The sequence below is a fragment of the Hippopotamus amphibius genome, chromosome 13 (assembly GCF_030028045.1).
Source record: "Hippopotamus amphibius kiboko isolate mHipAmp2 chromosome 13, mHipAmp2.hap2, whole genome shotgun sequence".
NCBI classification, from domain to species: domain Eukaryota; kingdom Metazoa; phylum Chordata; class Mammalia; order Artiodactyla; family Hippopotamidae; genus Hippopotamus; species Hippopotamus amphibius.
The window spans coordinates 32,955,342-32,972,566 of NC_080198.1; the positions used below are offsets into that span (position 1 = coordinate 32,955,342).

Consider the following 17,225-nt stretch of genomic DNA (forward strand, 5'->3'; position numbering starts at 1 on the left):
AATGAGGAAGGAAAACAGCAATTGGAACTGTTTTTCTGTGTAGTCACTGGAACACAGCTTTGATTTAAGATCTCTTCATACGTAGCCTGTTTTGGGCCAAAATGCTCAGAATAAGCTATCATTTGCTAAGTGGATTTGAGTTCTGCTGAAGATTTATTTAAAATGTGGTCCAAGATTCAAAGGCCCTGCTTCCTCAGGGAATAAGCAGAACCCTTGGTACAAAGGCCTGTATTTAATTGTCCCCTGTAAGTAGACTCTCTGGTCCTCAGCTGTGTGGCACCGTCTGGGTTGATGGGAAGTGGGCGGGAGTGGAACCTCGTGACAGCCTTAGAGGAGGGAGCCCTCCTAGATCCTATCATCAAGTCACTGAGGCCCTGGGAGGACCTTGCCAAAGGATCCTCAGGTGTCCAAGGTCTCAGAGCAGAAAGCTGCTGTTGGGTGGCTCTCAGGCGAACACGGACAGAGCTTTTTAAAAAAAAAAAAAGAGAGAGAGATGGAGAGAAGGAAAATCAGAATAGATTTTTATGGAAGAGGAACATGGACCCCACCCCAATAGTGGAAAAGTTACTTTGCTTTCACTTTTCTATTTAAGGGTATGTTGGAAGAAAATGAGCTAAGGGAAAATTTTTAAAACACCTTTGATGCTAGGTGTGTGGGTGCCCACTTCAGAGTACTTAGTACACCAAGGACATGGAGGCCGGTTCTTGTCCCTGAGAATCTGACCCTGTGATGGGGCCAGTGTCTGACTCAGGCTGCCACCCCCAACTCCTCACCTCCTTTCTCAAGGCCAGTCCAGGCGCTGTACACAATCACCTCATGAAGGGCCCACTCTTCATTTTGGAAACTTTCTCATTTTTCACCACGCTAGCCTTTCCTTCCAGCTTTTGTCTCTGTCTCGTCTTTGTTTCCATGCTGTGAAAAGAGGTATAAGAAAGGCGCCATTTTTAAGGAGGGTGAGGATAGGCGTAGATGTAGATTTCACAGAGAGGGAGCTGTAACGAGACCAGCAGTGTTCCATCCAGGATGACTGTATCCACAGGCTTTAGCCAAAGAGCACTTTTCAAGCTAACATCTTCCCTGCAATGATCAATTAGCTTAGAGATTTCTACCAGGTTTTTATTCTGGGGCAAAAAAGGAAATGTTCAAGATAGACTTATGAAAACAACAGCATTATTGTGTTTCATATAAAAGCCCTGTTATGCTCTTTATATACAGGACAGTGTTTTATTTTCCTCCGTCTCCAGAGGATTCTCTTCCTCGAGCTACCTCTTTATTCTACAAGTCTCCCATAAGTCTCCCATCCAGGGACACAGCATTTTCCATATTATCAGTGTTAATCCTCAAATCACTCCCTAGAATCTGTCTGCTCTCCTCATTTCTCTCCACTCCCTTCATGTTCTCTGTCTTGCTAATTCAAGCTAGATAGATGTAACACCCCCACAGGAACTTTCTGGATCCTCCTGCCAACCACCAGCACACTCCTCAAGTTATTCATTTTTTAAAATGTGGGAGGGAAGGTCTGGTAAATCAGAACCATCACCATTCCTGGAAGGAAAATCACAAATGGCTACGGCTTGAAGGGTGGAGCAGAAGTGCAAGCATAGGGCAGCCTGTGGGATACGTGCCCTGTGGGATACGTGCCCTGTGGGATACGTGCCCTGTGGGATACGTGCGTTGGCAGAGCCATCCTCCTGCAGGATGCTCCTTCTGGTTGGGGCTGAGTCCCCTTGTCAGCTGTTCTTGTGCTGTCCCTCACTGTCCACCCCCACCTCCCCCCCCCCCCCCAAAAAAAGGATTGTTAGCAGGCTCTTTAAGTATAGGGGAAACCGATTCTGGTACAGGGGATTCTAGTGCCAGAAGGGGCCTGTTTTTCCCTAGGCATCTAGTTCAATACCCTTATTTTATAGTTGAGGGAAATGAGGCCCCCCTCATCCTGCCGCCCCCCCCCCCCAGGCCCAGCTTCAGCTGGCCAGGTGTTAACCCTTTCTCTGTCATAGTACAGTACCTTCATTAAGTGACATCTTGTTACATGTGGAAATGTCTCCACATACAAGTGGAGATTAGTCTATGGTCACCTCTTTTTTTTTTTTCCCCCTCCTTACAAATAGGGCTCCTATAGAACCCTTTGACAGGGAGATATTCTTTACAGGTTTTAGGGAAGGAGAAAACTTTTTTACCCTTAGGCTCATATATCCTTTTTAAGTTTTAAGCAAGGAGAACCTTTTTTTTTCTATTTCCCCTTAAATTGTGCTTTTTTTCCCATTTTTCTGATATTATCCTAACACTTGGAGTCAGAGGCGGCTGGACAGTTGCAGAAGTGCCATTAAAGGACTGCCAGCTGTTTAGACACTCACCTACTTGAGTGAGAAGTATCAGGCCGGTCAGCTTGGGATTTGAGAAGAGGCGAGTTTCATTTATAACTCCCTAGGATGCCGTTTAGAAATGTCCTCTGGGAAAGTCAGGAGCCTTGTTCTGAGACCGACTTGACTCTGCAGGTGGGAGACACCAGGTTACAACCAGCGAGGCCACAGGGAGTGGGGAGGGGCTGCTGCAGGTCAGGCTTCCACGGGGGGGGCGGGGGGGGGGGCTGAGACTTTCAGAGGCTCTAAGCCTTGCAGACTCTGTGCTCCTGCCCTGTAGGTAACTCAGAATGAAAACACTACCAAACATTTAAAACAGTGTAAGGAATTCTACCCTAATTCTGCGCTTTCCCTCAGTGATTTCTTTCATGGGCATTTTGGGAAATAAGAAGTTTGGAATATTTTTAGAAGAGGGGTAGAGAAAAATCAGTCCAGCACTGCTTAGAATCCTGCCTTGGGCTCTGAAATATCACAGCAGAGGTACCAGGGATGCTGCTCCTTTGTCATGTGTTGCTTCTACGTGTTTGGGGGGATGTCTCCCGCCTTCCCCTCCAGGGGGGGCCCAGGCCACCTGCCCTCCGCTGCACCACCTCCTGCCCCAGCCGAGGCAGGGGGCGCCCACTGACCCGTCCTCGCCCGCAGGCAGCCGCGAGACGGCCTTCACGTACGCGGTGAGCGCCGCGGGGGTGGTCAACGCCATGAGCCGCGCCTGCCGCGAGGGCGAGCTGTCCACCTGCGGCTGCAGCCGCGCCGCCCGCCCCAAGGACCTGCCGCGGGACTGGCTGTGGGGCGGCTGCGGCGACAACATCGACTACGGCTACCGCTTCGCCAAGGAGTTCGTGGACGCACGCGAGCGGGAGCGCATCCACGCCAAGGGCTCCTACGAGAGCGCGCGCATCCTCATGAACCTGCACAACAACGAGGCCGGCCGCAGGGTGAGCGTCCCTGTCCCCGCCGCTGCCCCGTCCCTCCTGGGCAGGGAGGGAAGCTGGGCGGTGAGGTGCTGCCGCGCCCGCGTCTCTGCCTCTGGGGCGCCCTCTCTTCCTGCCTCTGTCTCCGCCTCCTTTCCTAGCGTTTCCGGTCTCTTTCCCTCTCTCCCTGTCTCTTTCTCTCCACTCCTCGTCCCCCCACGCCCCACAACCAGCTGCACACAGGGCTCCCCGGAGAGGGGCGCACACCCCAGAAAGGCCTCCTGGAAGGGACGCATCCCACCTTGGCCCCCTCCAGCCGAGGTGCTCCTGCAGTGGCCTGAGGAAAGAGCTTTCTCTGCCTTTTTAATTAGTCCCCAGTGCAACTGGCCAGCCCAGCTCAGAAATGAAAATGTTCCTAACGTTAGTCGCCCTCCTCCCTGGAATGAGTTTGTGGTTGTGTTTAAATTGGGGAGAGGGGGTCATTTATCCCAGTAGGTGCCCAGCTGAGAAAGCCCTCACCCCAGCTTCCAGGGTTACTTACCTTCCCCCCTCCTTTCTTTCTCTGTGCTCCTCCTTGTGTCATTAGATAGCAGTGCTGATGGATTGAGGGTTTTTTTTAAAAAGAGCTTTTCTAGGAAAATGAGGAGCATTTTTAGCAGTGTGGAATTTTATAGGTCTGACCATCAGGCCCATCGAGGGTGGCTCTGGAGAGAAGAGAGCCACTCAGAGGTGTCCAGAGAGAGAGTCCTTGCAAGGCAGCCCCAGCCTCCCTGTTTCACTCTTTCCTCCCCCTGGTGGGGATGTGAAAAGCTCCCCCACAATAGTTAAAAAGACCCTTTTTTTCCTGCGGTTAAACACATGGCACTTTATGGCTGCTTTAAAATGAAGGGGTGAAAACGTTTCCTAACTTTGGCAGCACTGAAAACCAGGGCCATTATTTTTTCACAGAACCCAAGGTAGGTGCCAGGAACTTTCTGGTCAGAGATTTCACTCTTCTGTAGTTTGGGGTGAGGAAAAGGGATGATAATCACAGAGTAAACTAGAGAGCTGGAAGGAGCCTTCGAGCCCTCCAGCTGCACATCCTCATTTTAAAAATTGAGAAACTGAGGCTGGAGAAGCACTTCAGGGTGGTGGGGGAGAATTCGTGGATTAAGCTGTAAGCCCAGGCGCTTTTTTATTAAACGAATGCATCACAACTCCAGGGGAAAGGGCTGTAGGTTTGGGGATTAAAGAAATCTAGGTGAAAATCTCATTCTGTCTATTCCTTCTTATTTCTGAGCTTCCGCTTCCACGTTTGCATGTCTGTTACGTGGGCATTAGCTATCACTTGGGGTCGTTGCAAGGACTCACTGGGATCATGTAGTAGATTGAACCTTATTACCAGTACTTCATCATTTCTGACCTCCAGTTTCATAAGGTTCAATCAAAGGGCTGAGTTCAGTGTCAACCAGTACGTGCTTCCTAAATGATAACTTCGTTACTAGAAGCAGAGGACATAGGGAAGTCAAAGATTATTTAGATCATTGCAGCTAACCTATTTCTTCTTAAATTTGATCTTAACTATTTGAGGGTCTCAGGGAAAGACTACACTCTGCAGAATTTTATCTGTGGTGCCTTGAGGGGGTCAGATAATTGCTCCAGGGGAGTGTGGCTTCTGCTTTCTGAGGCCACCCGCTGCTGTGGTGCTTGCAGCGTGGGCGGACTCTCTCCCCACTTCAGTCCACCCACGCCATGGAGTGGGCATGCCAGCCCTGCTCTCTCTGGGACCCTAGGACCTTGGTCCTGTCCTCATCAGGGGCACATCACCCACCTTACTCTGCATACAGGGTGCCCAGTGTCTCAGACCAGAAATGCTTCCAGAACAGAGGGGTGGCTGACTCTTGTGGGCCCCATTGTACCCCCAGTTTGGTGCTTTCATCCATCTTTGGGGATTCTTAGACTTCTCTCATGGAGAGAAATCATTAGGGACTTAGCAACCAAGAGCAGGTCAAGGGATTTCCAAGTGGAGAGAGGGGATTTTGGAGCATGGGAAAAGTATCCACAATATAATTTCATTCAACATTTGCACTTTTAAATAGACTGTGGGGTTTTGGGGTTTTGTTTTTTGGGGTTTTTTTTTTTTTTTTTTTTTGAAATTTTATAATTGAAGCAATGAACTGTGCTTGGATCCTGGTGGATGAGATTACAGGGAAGAGTTTTTCTCCAGGACAGTGGGGGTGGGAGGAGGAAAGTTGGACACTGTACCAGGGAGTCATATTAAAATCTTCTCAGGACATGAGCTTTTGATTTTCCTCAAAGGGGAGTGAAGGTTAAATACATTTGCAAAACCCTTCCCCAGACCATCTGAGGGCCTGAAACACTTCATGTCAAGGGAGTACACTTTAGCTCCCCTTTTAAGAAAGCCCCTTATGAATCCCTGGAGGGAGAAGGTTCTGGGTGGAAGCAGCCTTCTAACTCACTCCAGCCTCCAGGTTCCTGACAGGCCCTCTGCAGCATGCCAGCAGCACGTCGGCTCTGGAGGGTCACTGGCACAGGAACTGTGGACGGTCAGCACTATAAATAGGCAGCCGCCACCTCCCAGACTGCTGGGCACAGCGCTGTGGGGCCAGACCTGTGGGCGCTGCTACTGCGAGGCCAGGGTGACTGGGCAAGGGCCCAGGACCCGCGTCCAGACGCCATGCCCTCACCACCCTGCAGACCAGGTTTACTGATTGCATCCTGCCTGCTAAGTACTTTCATGCATCTCCTGATTTTATCCTTGTAACAGTCCCGTGTGTTTGCAACTATCACAGTGCGCTTCACAGATGGAAAACGGAGGCTCAGGACAGTAAAGCTCGTTGCCTAAGTTCAGGGGCAGATTCAGGACAGAACCTGTGTCTGCCTGGGTCCAGGGCGGATGCTCTTAGCCTAGGCAGGGCGGGTAGAGGGTAGGGACTGTGCAGGAAGCAGGAGTGAGAGTACCTGAGATCCAGGCTCAGTTCTCCCACATTCCAGCCACGTGACCTGTGCAGGCCACTTACCCTCTCTGTGTCACCTGGGCCATCATCTAATCCAGCCTAGGTTACAACCTTGCAGGGAAGATAAAATGAGATGAAGAGTGTAAAGGCTCTTATGACAGTGCGTGGCACACAGCAGTAGTAATAGTAAGCAGAAGTCAAGATTTGAACCCTGATCCTGCCCGGGCTGGACCCTCACCCAGCCCTGCCACTTACCAGCTGGGTGCCTGTGGCCAAGTCATGAGCGTGAGCTTGGAGCCTACCTTCCTGGGTTCAGATCCTGGCTCCCCTCCTTCCCAGTGGTTGGATCAGTAACTCACCTTGCTGGGCCTCACTCTCCTTCTCTGTGAAATGCACACGATAGAGCTCTTCCCTCATAGGCTGGTGGTGGGGGTGAATCCAAGTGATGCAGGTGAGGAACTGACAGCAGCCTCCAGGCTGAGCGTTCAGGATGTGAGCTGCTGCTAATGTTCTTTCCTGGAAAAAAAAAAAAAAGAAGCAAGTGGAACAAATTTTTTTTTCCTGTTCCCATTCAAAAACTGTGGTTGTTTATTATGATGATGTGTAATAATGAGGGGCTAAGAGCCTATTTATTGAGCAGACTTTTAAAAGAAGGCAACACAAGGCTTCTGGTTGTAGAGGATGAGGAGAAAGTAGCCCAGGCCCAGGTTTAGCTGGTGACCAGGGCTCCACCCAGCCGGGGAACCCCATCACCCGAGCCCCCTCCAGAGTCTGGGCTCCCTGGTGAGTTCGCCTGCTGACTGGCCCCCTCTCCCCGCAGACGGTGTACAACCTGGCGGACGTGGCCTGCAAGTGCCACGGGGTGTCGGGCTCCTGCAGCCTCAAGACGTGCTGGCTGCAGCTGGCTGACTTCCGCAAGGTGGGCGACGCCCTGAAGGAGAAGTACGACAGCGCGGCGGCCATGCGGCTCAACAGCCGGGGCAAGCTGGTGCAGGTCAACAGCCGCTTCAACTCACCCACCACACAGGACCTGGTCTACATCGACCCCAGCCCCGACTACTGCGTGCGCAACGAGAGCACTGGCTCGCTAGGCACGCAGGGCCGCCTGTGCAACAAGACGTCCGAGGGCATGGACGGCTGTGAGCTCATGTGCTGCGGCCGCGGCTACGACCAGTTCAAGACCGTGCAGACTGAGCGCTGCCACTGCAAGTTCCACTGGTGCTGCTACGTCAAGTGCAAGAAGTGCACGGAGATCGTGGACCAGTTCGTGTGCAAATAGCGGGCGCCCCGCCGCCTGCCTGTCACCCAGCCCCACTCCCAGGACCTACTTATTTATAGAAAGTACAGTGATTCTGTTGTTGTTTTTTTAATATTGTTTTATTTTTCATCCCCAAGAATTGCAGCCGGAACCATTTTTTTTTTCTGTTCCCATCTGAGAACTCTGTGGTTTATTATTAATATTATAATTATTATTTGGCAATAATGGGGGGTGGGAACCAAGAAAGTATTTATTTTGTGGATCTTTGAAAAGGTAAGACAAGACTTCTTTTGATGGTATATAGGATGAGGGGGAATGACACATGCCCTAACTTAGATGTGTGCACATCTGGAAGATCAAGGAAATATTAGGTTTTCTTTGTCTCAACTATGGGGTCATATGGGACAGGTAGTGAACGGCTGCAAGAGGGTGGTACAGATCTATGTGCGACTTAGCTCCTGTGGCCAAAAGGAAATCAGCGCTCTGGTGAAAGCTGAAAGGTCTTGAGAAACAAACAAAACAATGAGACCCCCACCCCCGCCTGCTTTCCCAGGGCTGCCAGCCTGAAACATTTCCAAAATGGTATTTAAAGTCTAAGAGCAAAATACTCATATCCCTTAAAGAAAAAAGGTTTATCACGTATCGCACCGTTCTCAAACATGCCATCTGCAGATGGTCCATTCTAATAGCTACTGAAACTTGGGGAGCAGGGAGGGAAGCCCCAGAGATTAAAAAAAAAAAACAACTTAAACTCCTTATGTTAAGTCAGTGATTTGAAGCTGTTGTGGGAATTAGGTTATCCACTTGGAAAAGGATCCTCCAGTGATTCTGGGTACTAGACATTTTGTTTGGAGAAGGGCAAGGGAGGTTGGCTTGACTATAAAGGAAAATATACTGTAATTTTCTTTCGGATACTTGGTTAATAAATGATAATGAAAATAATAAATGAATTCCACTCACAGACCCTTAGCCTGAACCACAAGGTAATTGCATACAGTTCAGCACTGCACCAGAGCAGAAAACCTATTTGAGGGGAAAAAGTGACATCCGCCCTCCCTACTTGACCCCGAGCCCTCTCCCATTCCTCCATGCCTTGCTGCGCTGTGATGCGGCCACGTACTGGGTCCCCTCTCATTGTAGGACAGGAAATGAAACATGAGGAGCTCCGCTTGGGAAACAGCTACTTAGGGATTTTTTTTTCCCCTAAAACTTTTATTTTGAGGAGCAGTAGTTTCCTATGTTTTAATGACATTACTTTGCGAATGGACTTCACAGAGGTGTGGCAGCCATTTCCCTGTTATGATCCTGTGTTTAGACTCTCCACTCACGCTTTCCTGGTACCCTGCAGGCATACCTTAGAACTGTTCCTAGTGGACTTGAACAGTTGCATTTATAAGGGGGGAAATGTGGTTTAATGGTGCCTAATATCTCAGTCTCTTGTACATAACATATATATATATATACATATATATATAAATACAAATATAATTATATCTCAGTGCAGCAAGTGATTTAGATTTACAGTTTACTCTGGGGTTATTTTTTGGGCTAGAGCCTCGTTGTCCTCCATTGCAATCCAGTTGGGATTTTTTCAAAATGGCTTCTGAGTTGAGCTTGGGCTGTGGCCCTGATGCCATCACACCCTGAGCATCACGAAGCAGCCTTGTTTCTAAGGAATCTGGAACGTCTCACTCATATGCATGTTGGTTTGCAGATTTCTTTTATCTTCCCTGCCCCGTCCCCTGTTGTCCAGCCTCCTGCTCTGTACCCTTCTGGAGAGGCATTACTTATTCATCACGGACATGGGAACGAAGAGATATTCAACACTCAGAAGCAATGTCAGCATTTCTCTTTCCTGCGTTCATTTTGCAGAGTGGAAGCTGGTGCCTGTGCGATCTGATAGTACCTATTTGAGTCCCTAAGGAAAATCCAGCTCACGACATATATAGCTAGTTAAAACATTTTTTAAAAACCAGGACACCTCTTTCCAAAGAGTGCCATCAAATGCGTGCCTATCTCAGACTTGTGCTGTTTTAACAGTTTGGAAAGATACATCTCCTGCAGCCCTCACAGGCGTGGTGGCCCGCAGCTCCCCTCAGCCACCTGTGGCTCTTAACTTATTGCGCCATGATATTCACTCCCTGCCCCCTGCCCCGCCCCAGTTACAGTGAATTGCAAGCAAAGATCTTGAAAGTAAAAAAAGCACTAATTAGTTTAAAATGTCACTTTTTTGGTTTTTATTATTCAAAAACCATGAAGTAATTTTTTTATTTGCTAAACCAGATTTTGTTCCTTTTTAGTGATTCATGTTTATGAAGAGAGTTGAGTTTAACAATCCTAGGTTTTAAAAGAAACTATTTAATGTAAAATAGTCTACTTGTCATTCAGATATTATGTATATCTTCTATGGCCTTTATTCTGTACTTTTAATGTACATATTTCTGCCTCGCGTGATTTGTATATTTCACTGGTTCAAAAAACAAACATGGAAAGGCTTATGCCAAATGGAAGATAGAATATAAAATAAAACGTTACTTGTATATTGGTAAGTGGTTTCAATTGTCCTTCAGATACTTCATGTGGAGATTTTTGGAGGAAACATGAGGGATAGTTTAGGGGTGACTACATGTCAGAATAATAGAAGAGTGGAGAATTTTACCAAAACCAAACTATTTGGGAGCTTCAAAAGATTTCTATATGTAACGGAACAAAAGGGGAATTCTCTTTTCCTATATGTGTTCTTCGAAAAAAGAAATCAAGCAGATGGCTTAAAGCTGGTTATAGGATTGCTCACATTCTTTGAGCATTATGCATGTAACTTAATTGTTTTAAAGCGTGTTACTCTTGTAACATCTCAGAGAAGAACTGAAAAGGCACATGCTTTTATCCATGACCAGAATTTTAGTCCAAAAAAAAGTGTATTTGTGTTCACCACTGCAGCTAGTGCGCCACTCTATTTGAAGTTACTGTGGATGGAGTGTCTCTTTGCCCCTTGGAAAGTAGTTTTATGAAAAGCAAGCCTCAATCTGTAGAGAATGAAGGAAACTGAAGGTCCGTTGTGTTAAGTGCAATTAATATGAGCCCTTGTGCTTCTCGAAAATGCACAGCGAAGTCTGGCCCGCGACGCACAGATTGATATGTTAGCCCCTTGCTTTTTTTCTTTCCGGATAACCTTGTAACATATTGAAACCTTTTAAGGATACCAAGAATGCATTATTCCACAAAAAAACAGTAGACCAACATATAGAGTGTTTAAAATAGCATTTCTGGGCAAATTCAAACGCTTGTGGTTCTAGGACTCACATCTGTTTCAGTTTTTCCTCAGTTGTATATTGACCAGTGTTCTTTATTGCAAAAACATATACTCAATTTAGGAGCGTCAGCATATTTTTTTCTTCTCATCCTGGAGTGTATTCAAGATCTTCCCAATACAGGAAAATTAACAAAAAAATTTATATACAGGCAGCAGCGAACAGAGCTATGTTCAAAATGGTAATTATGGGCTTAAGTAAAAGGAAGACTGTTTTCAGCTTTAGTCCAGTATATCTGTTCCGTTTTTCGAGCTGCTGACCTCCTGAGACCGGCACTGTCTGTGTTTCCGTAGCCCACGCAACCCCTTTGCGCATTCGATTTGCCAATACAATTTTCAATTTGTTTTTGCAAGACATCATTCAAGCCACCAGAATTATCAAAGATGACACTGTAGCAGGAGAAGTACTCCAAATAAGAGACTGTCACTGGCTGACTCCTAGAGATCATTAGCAGAAACAGTCCCCAAAGACTGACTGATGCATAATTTAAATAGAGACAGCTAGAAAAGGTACTAATAACTTGAAGGATATATATGATGCAGATACGCACTAAGGCATAGGTCTAATATACTGCATTATCACTGTAAAGTATACTTTTAAAATATTTATTTTTTTAACAAAGTATTTGTTAGTCTCCCTTGTCTGTGGAATGGTGAAAGCCAGATACCATACTTTGAAAGTAAGATGATGAAATGCATTCTCAATACAGGAAATATTCAGCAACTAGGAATTAAAACAGTAAAGAAATCTAGTTTACCTATTCACACAGACCTTACATCTAACTCTGATGACTGGATAGTATTTTATGTTAGTGAAACAGCATCTTGTTAGCCAACTTTAAAAAATGGATGTGGAATGATTAAAGGTCAGTATGATTTAAAAAAAACAAAAAAAACAAAAATGTATCAATTTTAAGCTAGAAGATTTGATTAACATGCTGTCTCTGTGTTTCAAAAGCAAAAAAGGAATAAGAAAAATTGCATTTTAGACCAGTTTTACATGCAGTGTACAATTTGCTGGGCTAGAAATGAGATAAAGATTATTTATTTTTGTTCATATCTTGTACTACTTTTCTATTAAAATCATTTTATGAAATCAGCGCAGTCACGTGTATGTTTGGCAGAGATGGTGTTCATGGCGATTGAAGTTTGATGTGGGCGTAGAGCATGATTATGGCTTAGGGAATCCAGAAAAAATTCACATTTCAGGCATGTAGATGGTATTATAGTCAGATCTCAAGGATCTCTTGTGTATTTTAATGCTTATCTTTCTTTTTTGCCTATAGCTATTTCTTCCCCATTTATTTGTTCTGCTGCTTCTAATGTATAAGAGAGTTGTATCAGGAGATTATTATTCAGTGTAGACATTTAGCACAGTGACATGGGATTACGAAGAAATTCCAGGGCAAGAGAAGAAAGATAGAATGATTTGAGGAGAGAACAAAAAAATGCCCTAGGTAAACAGACCGAATCACCTGGAATACATATTCTGCTTGTTCCCTTTTGGACGTTGCCATGGTTGCCAGCGAGGTGTTTAGATCAGGTTTCTCCACCTCAGCACTCTTGGCATCTGAGGGCGGATAATTCTTTATTGTGGGGGTTTGTCCTGTGCACCGTTTAGCAGAATTGCTAGCCTCTCCTCCCTGGATGCCAGTAGCACTCCCAATTGTGACAAGCAAAGATGTTTCCAGACACTGCACGGTGCACCCCAGGGAGCAGAAGCAACCCTAGTTGAGAAGCATGGCTTTAGATGGAGGGACTGAGGTACTGAGCACCTGGGGAACGCAGGCTGACCACGGACCGTTGGTTGCCTAGGTTGACTGATGAGCCTGAGGAGGCCCTTGCAAGCTTCCCCATGTAGAGTATGAGGCTGTGGCGTCTGTCACAGGGCAGGCTGGCTTAGCGACTAAGCATGCAGGCTCTGGAGACAGACTGCCTGGGTTCAAATCCTGATACTGCTATTAGCTCTGTCCCCTTGGGAAAGTTGTATAACCTCTCTGAGCACCCATTTTTAAAGTGGGAGAGAGTATTATACTGTAGGTTCTCGTGAACATAACCGGAGTTACCATGTTTAAAGTGTTTAGAGCAGGTTTGAGTACACAGTAAGAGCTCACTATAGGTTAGCTAGGAAGGATAGAGTATGTCTGAAGACTAAACCCAGGAAGGTGGGCTGGTGTCCTTTAGAATACCCCCCAGTGGCTAGCTCAGTGCTAGGAAGGCCCCCTTAGTGTTTGGGGGACGTTATAAACCATAGCCCTCTGTATCACATTTCCAGATGTGTTTTGTTTGGCGAAGCTTTAAAAAGATACTCACTTTAGTTGCCAGCACTTAAAAGATGAATATTTTCACATTCAAGTTCGTATTTCTGGCTTTAAAACGGGAAGAACTGGCCCCGTGGAGACACAGTACCACAGGCCCCCTGTGGCGACACTCCGCTGGACCCACGCAGCCACTGCCCCTTCCGGACAGGGTTGGACGTGTTCAGTTAGCCAGCCATTTATGTCCCCTAACTGGCCCCTGCAGACTCTTGCAACGTGCCATGGTTTTCACACGTGTTTTCCCTCTAAGTCAGAGTTCCTCAACCCCACTCACTGACATTTTGGGCCAAATAAGTGTTGTGAGGGGCTGTTGCGTGCATCGTACCCGCAGAGGGCTCACCACGTGCCTCTTGCCCCAGAGACCCTGACCAGAGCCACTCACACTAGTGGTGACCGCTTGACGCGGATGCTGCCAATCCCGTGCTAGACTCAGTGCCTCGAGCTGCACAGGCTTCATCTCCTTCACTCTGCCTGACACACTTATCCGACACGGATGTGAGCACCATGCCCGTCTTCCTGACGAGGACACTGAGGCTGGGAATTAAGTCACTCACTTGATCAGTTGTCCACTGCTGAATAACACACCACACTCATCTCAGAAGTTAGTGGCTTACCATCAACAGATGAATGGATAAAGAAGATGTGGCACATATATAACGTGGAATATTACTCAGCTGTAAAAAGGAATGAAATGGAGCTATATGTAATGAGGTGGATAGACTTAGAGTCTGTCATATAGAGTGAAGGAAGCCAGAAAGAGAAAAATACTGTATGCTAACTCATATATATGAAATCTAAAAAAAAAAAAAAAAAAAAAGGTACTGATGAACCCAGTGACAGGGCGAGAATAAGGATGCAGATGCAGAGAATGGACTGGAGGACACAGGGTTGGGGGGAGGGGGCGAAGGCGAAGCTGCCATGAAGTGAGAGAGTAGCATAGACATATATACACTACCAACTGTAAAATAGCCAGTGGGAAGTTGCTATATAACAAAGGGAGATCAACTCGATGATGGGTGATGCCTTAGAGGGCCAGGGAGGGTGGGAGGGAGTCGCGGGAGGGAGGGGATATGGGGATATATGTATAAATAGAGCTGATTCCCTTTGGTGTACCTCAAAAGCTGGTACGAGAGTGTAAAGCAATTATATTCCAATAAAGAGCTTAAAAAAAAAGATACCTTAAAAAAAAGTTATGGCTTGGAACAATAACCATTGTACTTGCTCAGGATCCTGTGGGTAAATGATATGGGCTGGGTTAGCTACGGGGAGCAGTGTCCTGCTGCTCTCAACTCGGAGCCCGGCAGATGGGTGAGGGGCTGGCTGATTCTACACGGCCTCTCGCACACGTCAATAGCTGCTTCTGGCTGTTGGCTGGGACTTTCTCTCCATATGGTCTCTTATCTTTAGGGATAAGGGGTGCCCTGGGCTTTTTCACACTGTGGCACCACATCCCATGAAGGTGAGACTGGAAGCTTCAAGGCCTCTTGAGCCTGAAATCCAAAGTTACACTGGAGTTGGCCCTCTGAATCTGAAGATACAGAGCACCAACGATGAGACTCGAGCATCCTCACATTTTGATATCTGAGGCGGGTCCTGGAACCAATTCCCGCAGACATGGAGGGATGACTATAAATCAGTTCCACTGCATTTACTGGCCAAAGCAAGCCCACAGACACCCCAGATTCAAAGAGGTAGAGAAGCAGACACCACCTCTCAATGAGAGGAGTGGCAAAGTCACATTGCAAAGGAGATCTGTACAGATTGGGAGAGGATGCTTGCAGCCTCCTTCAGTCTCTCCCATGGGCCAAGATTCCACAGTGTTTGCGTGGCTCTACCTCTCCTCTCTCCTGTGATGGCACCTGCAGTAGGATTCCCTTCTCTCATCCCTAGAAACCCACTGTAAGCATGGTGCAGAGGGTAGGACAAAGAATTTGGAGTCAAGAAAACCTGGTTCCAAGCTTGCTCTTATTAGCTGTGTGTCCTTTGGCCAGTTACTTCACCTCTCTGAGCTTCATTCAGTATTCTCATGTGGAACATGAGGATATGATAATGTTATAGGGTGTTGGTGAGGATTGCTAATCATGGAAGTAAAGGGCCTGGCACCGAGTAGGACCTCACGCAGTGGCAGGGATGATGGTGGTGGTGACAGTGGTCACCCACCGGCATGGGGAGGAACCAGCCACGCTCCCATCAACAGCTTCTGATGACTCCTGAGCCTCCCTGATTCAGCAAATTGCAGGGCGCTCCCTTTGAGGCAGTGGGAGGGGGCTCCTGGAGGTTCTTGATCAGGCTTAGGCTGGGGAAGCAGAGGGTGGGGAGTCAGAGGATGGGCTCAGCCTCAGCTCAGACATGCCAAGTCCTCCCCCATCCCTGGGAAACTCCGGGGAATGTTTTCCCATGTCTCAGGAGAGACCTATGGCACGAGCAAGGTGGGTACCTACCTCCTCTTTACGGAGCAAGATTCTGAGGCTGAGAAGAGCAACCCTGAACCCTAGGCACACCCTGCACGGTACCCCAGTTTGCTTCTTGCAGGTTATCAAGCTGTGCCCCCATGGGTAAGCTACTGAGCTTCCTTTGGCCCTCAGGTTCCTGTCTATAAAATGGAAATAATAAGACCTGTGCAACTCACAGCACATGTTTATTTGCAACTGCTCCCATTTACTGAGCACACGTCCTGGGTGGGTTCTTTTTAAGGTATTTTTCATTACATTATTTTGTTTGATCTCATGGCATCCGATAAAAAAAAAGGGGGGGTTACTCTTTCCATTTTACAGAAGAAAGAGAAGTCCCAGAAGATTAAGTGTCTTTCCTGAAACTACGGAACGAGTAAGAAGCAAAGCCAGGTCTCCCTGATTACAGAGCCCTTGTTTTTATCCACGAGATGATAGTGCCTCAGGGTTACTGGGAAGAGAAAAATGGAAGGCTAGAAACACTAGAAACCTAACATATCATTCCTGACCCAGAGTCACTTGTCCTAGTTTTCGAGCTCAGACCACCTCGGAGTCCCTTGTCACCGTTCACACGCTAGTGCATGGGAGGCCCCGGTGGGCATCGGGCAGGATTCCCTCTGCACTTGAACCAGGCCTGAGAGACCTAGACCCTGCTTTACAACCAGCCCAGCAGAACTTTCACCATCCGGACAGTGGTCCCACTCTGGCCACCACTTTGCTGGGTTACTTTGAGCAAATCCCTTCCCTTCTCTGGGCCTTATTTCCTGACCCATGCACAGTGGTTTGGATGGGGTCACATGACTGAATTTGATTTCCTGTACAGCAATATCCTGTCCCAGGAAACGGATGGCACGTGGAGGTGGAGAATAGGCCCTCAAACTCCAATACTTAGGAATAAAAAGATGCAAATGAAAACCAGCCTTGGCTGCCTACAGAGATGCAAGGAAAACATCTCATTTGCGCGTCCTCCTCCCCCACACACACCCTCACCCCACTGCATCCCGCCCAGTGCCCCATCCAGCATGAGGGGGCAGCACAGGAAAACCGTGAGCCTCGGAATCACAAACAGCTGCACAATCCTGGTCAGGTGTGACCTTTCTGAGCTCTCGTTTCCTGGTCTGTGAAAGGGGCAAACCCGATCCATGGGGCAGGGGTCCCGCAAGGATTACCCATGCACAGTGATAGGCACATGGTGACCACTCAATGAACAGAGGCGCTTATATTATTTTCTTAATCTGCAAGCCCTCCTGTCTGCCAGGACCCCTCCTGCCCTGGAGAGAGGAGCCTGATCTATTTAGTGGCAGATAATTCATGAGTTACTCCAATACGTTCCCTCGGCGTCTTGTCTCCTGAGTGTGTTTCCTGGGAGAAGAAACTTAAAGGGGGCAATTTTCCCCAGCCTTCCCAGCCCTCCCAGCCTCCCCAGCCCTCCCAGCCTCCTGACAGTCTTTCTGGAGGGATTTCTGGCATCGTTGAGGTGGATTTCCCTTCCTAGGGCCCCTTCAGACTTCCAGGATTCAAGCTGTGCCTGCAGGCTGCCTGCTTTTACTCTATCACTCCATTCTCCCCAGATGCCGCTGGTCGCCAGGCCTTCCGCAAGGTGCAGAAAAGAGCAAACCCCTCTTGTGCCTCGAGCTGCTCCATGTCGACCTCAAGGTCGA

The 17,225-nt window shown here is 47.6% G+C and overlaps 1 protein-coding gene across 8 annotated transcripts in view; it reads left to right on the forward strand.

The window, feature by feature from the left end:
• The window catches only part of WNT5A (Wnt family member 5A), a 216,498-nt gene extending 204,644 nt beyond the window's left edge, over positions 1-11,854 (forward strand). For all 8 annotated transcript variants that reach the window (XM_057705263.1, XM_057705262.1, XM_057705267.1 and 5 more), the window contains 2 exons: positions 3,003-3,295; positions 7,049-11,854. In XM_057705263.1, the coding sequence (XP_057561246.1) occupies positions 3,003-3,295; positions 7,049-7,507 (752 nt within the window). In that variant the 3' untranslated portion in view covers positions 7,508-11,854. The remainder of the gene's footprint in view (positions 1-3,002; positions 3,296-7,048) is intronic.
• The last annotated feature ends 5,371 nt before the right edge of the window (positions 11,855-17,225 follow it).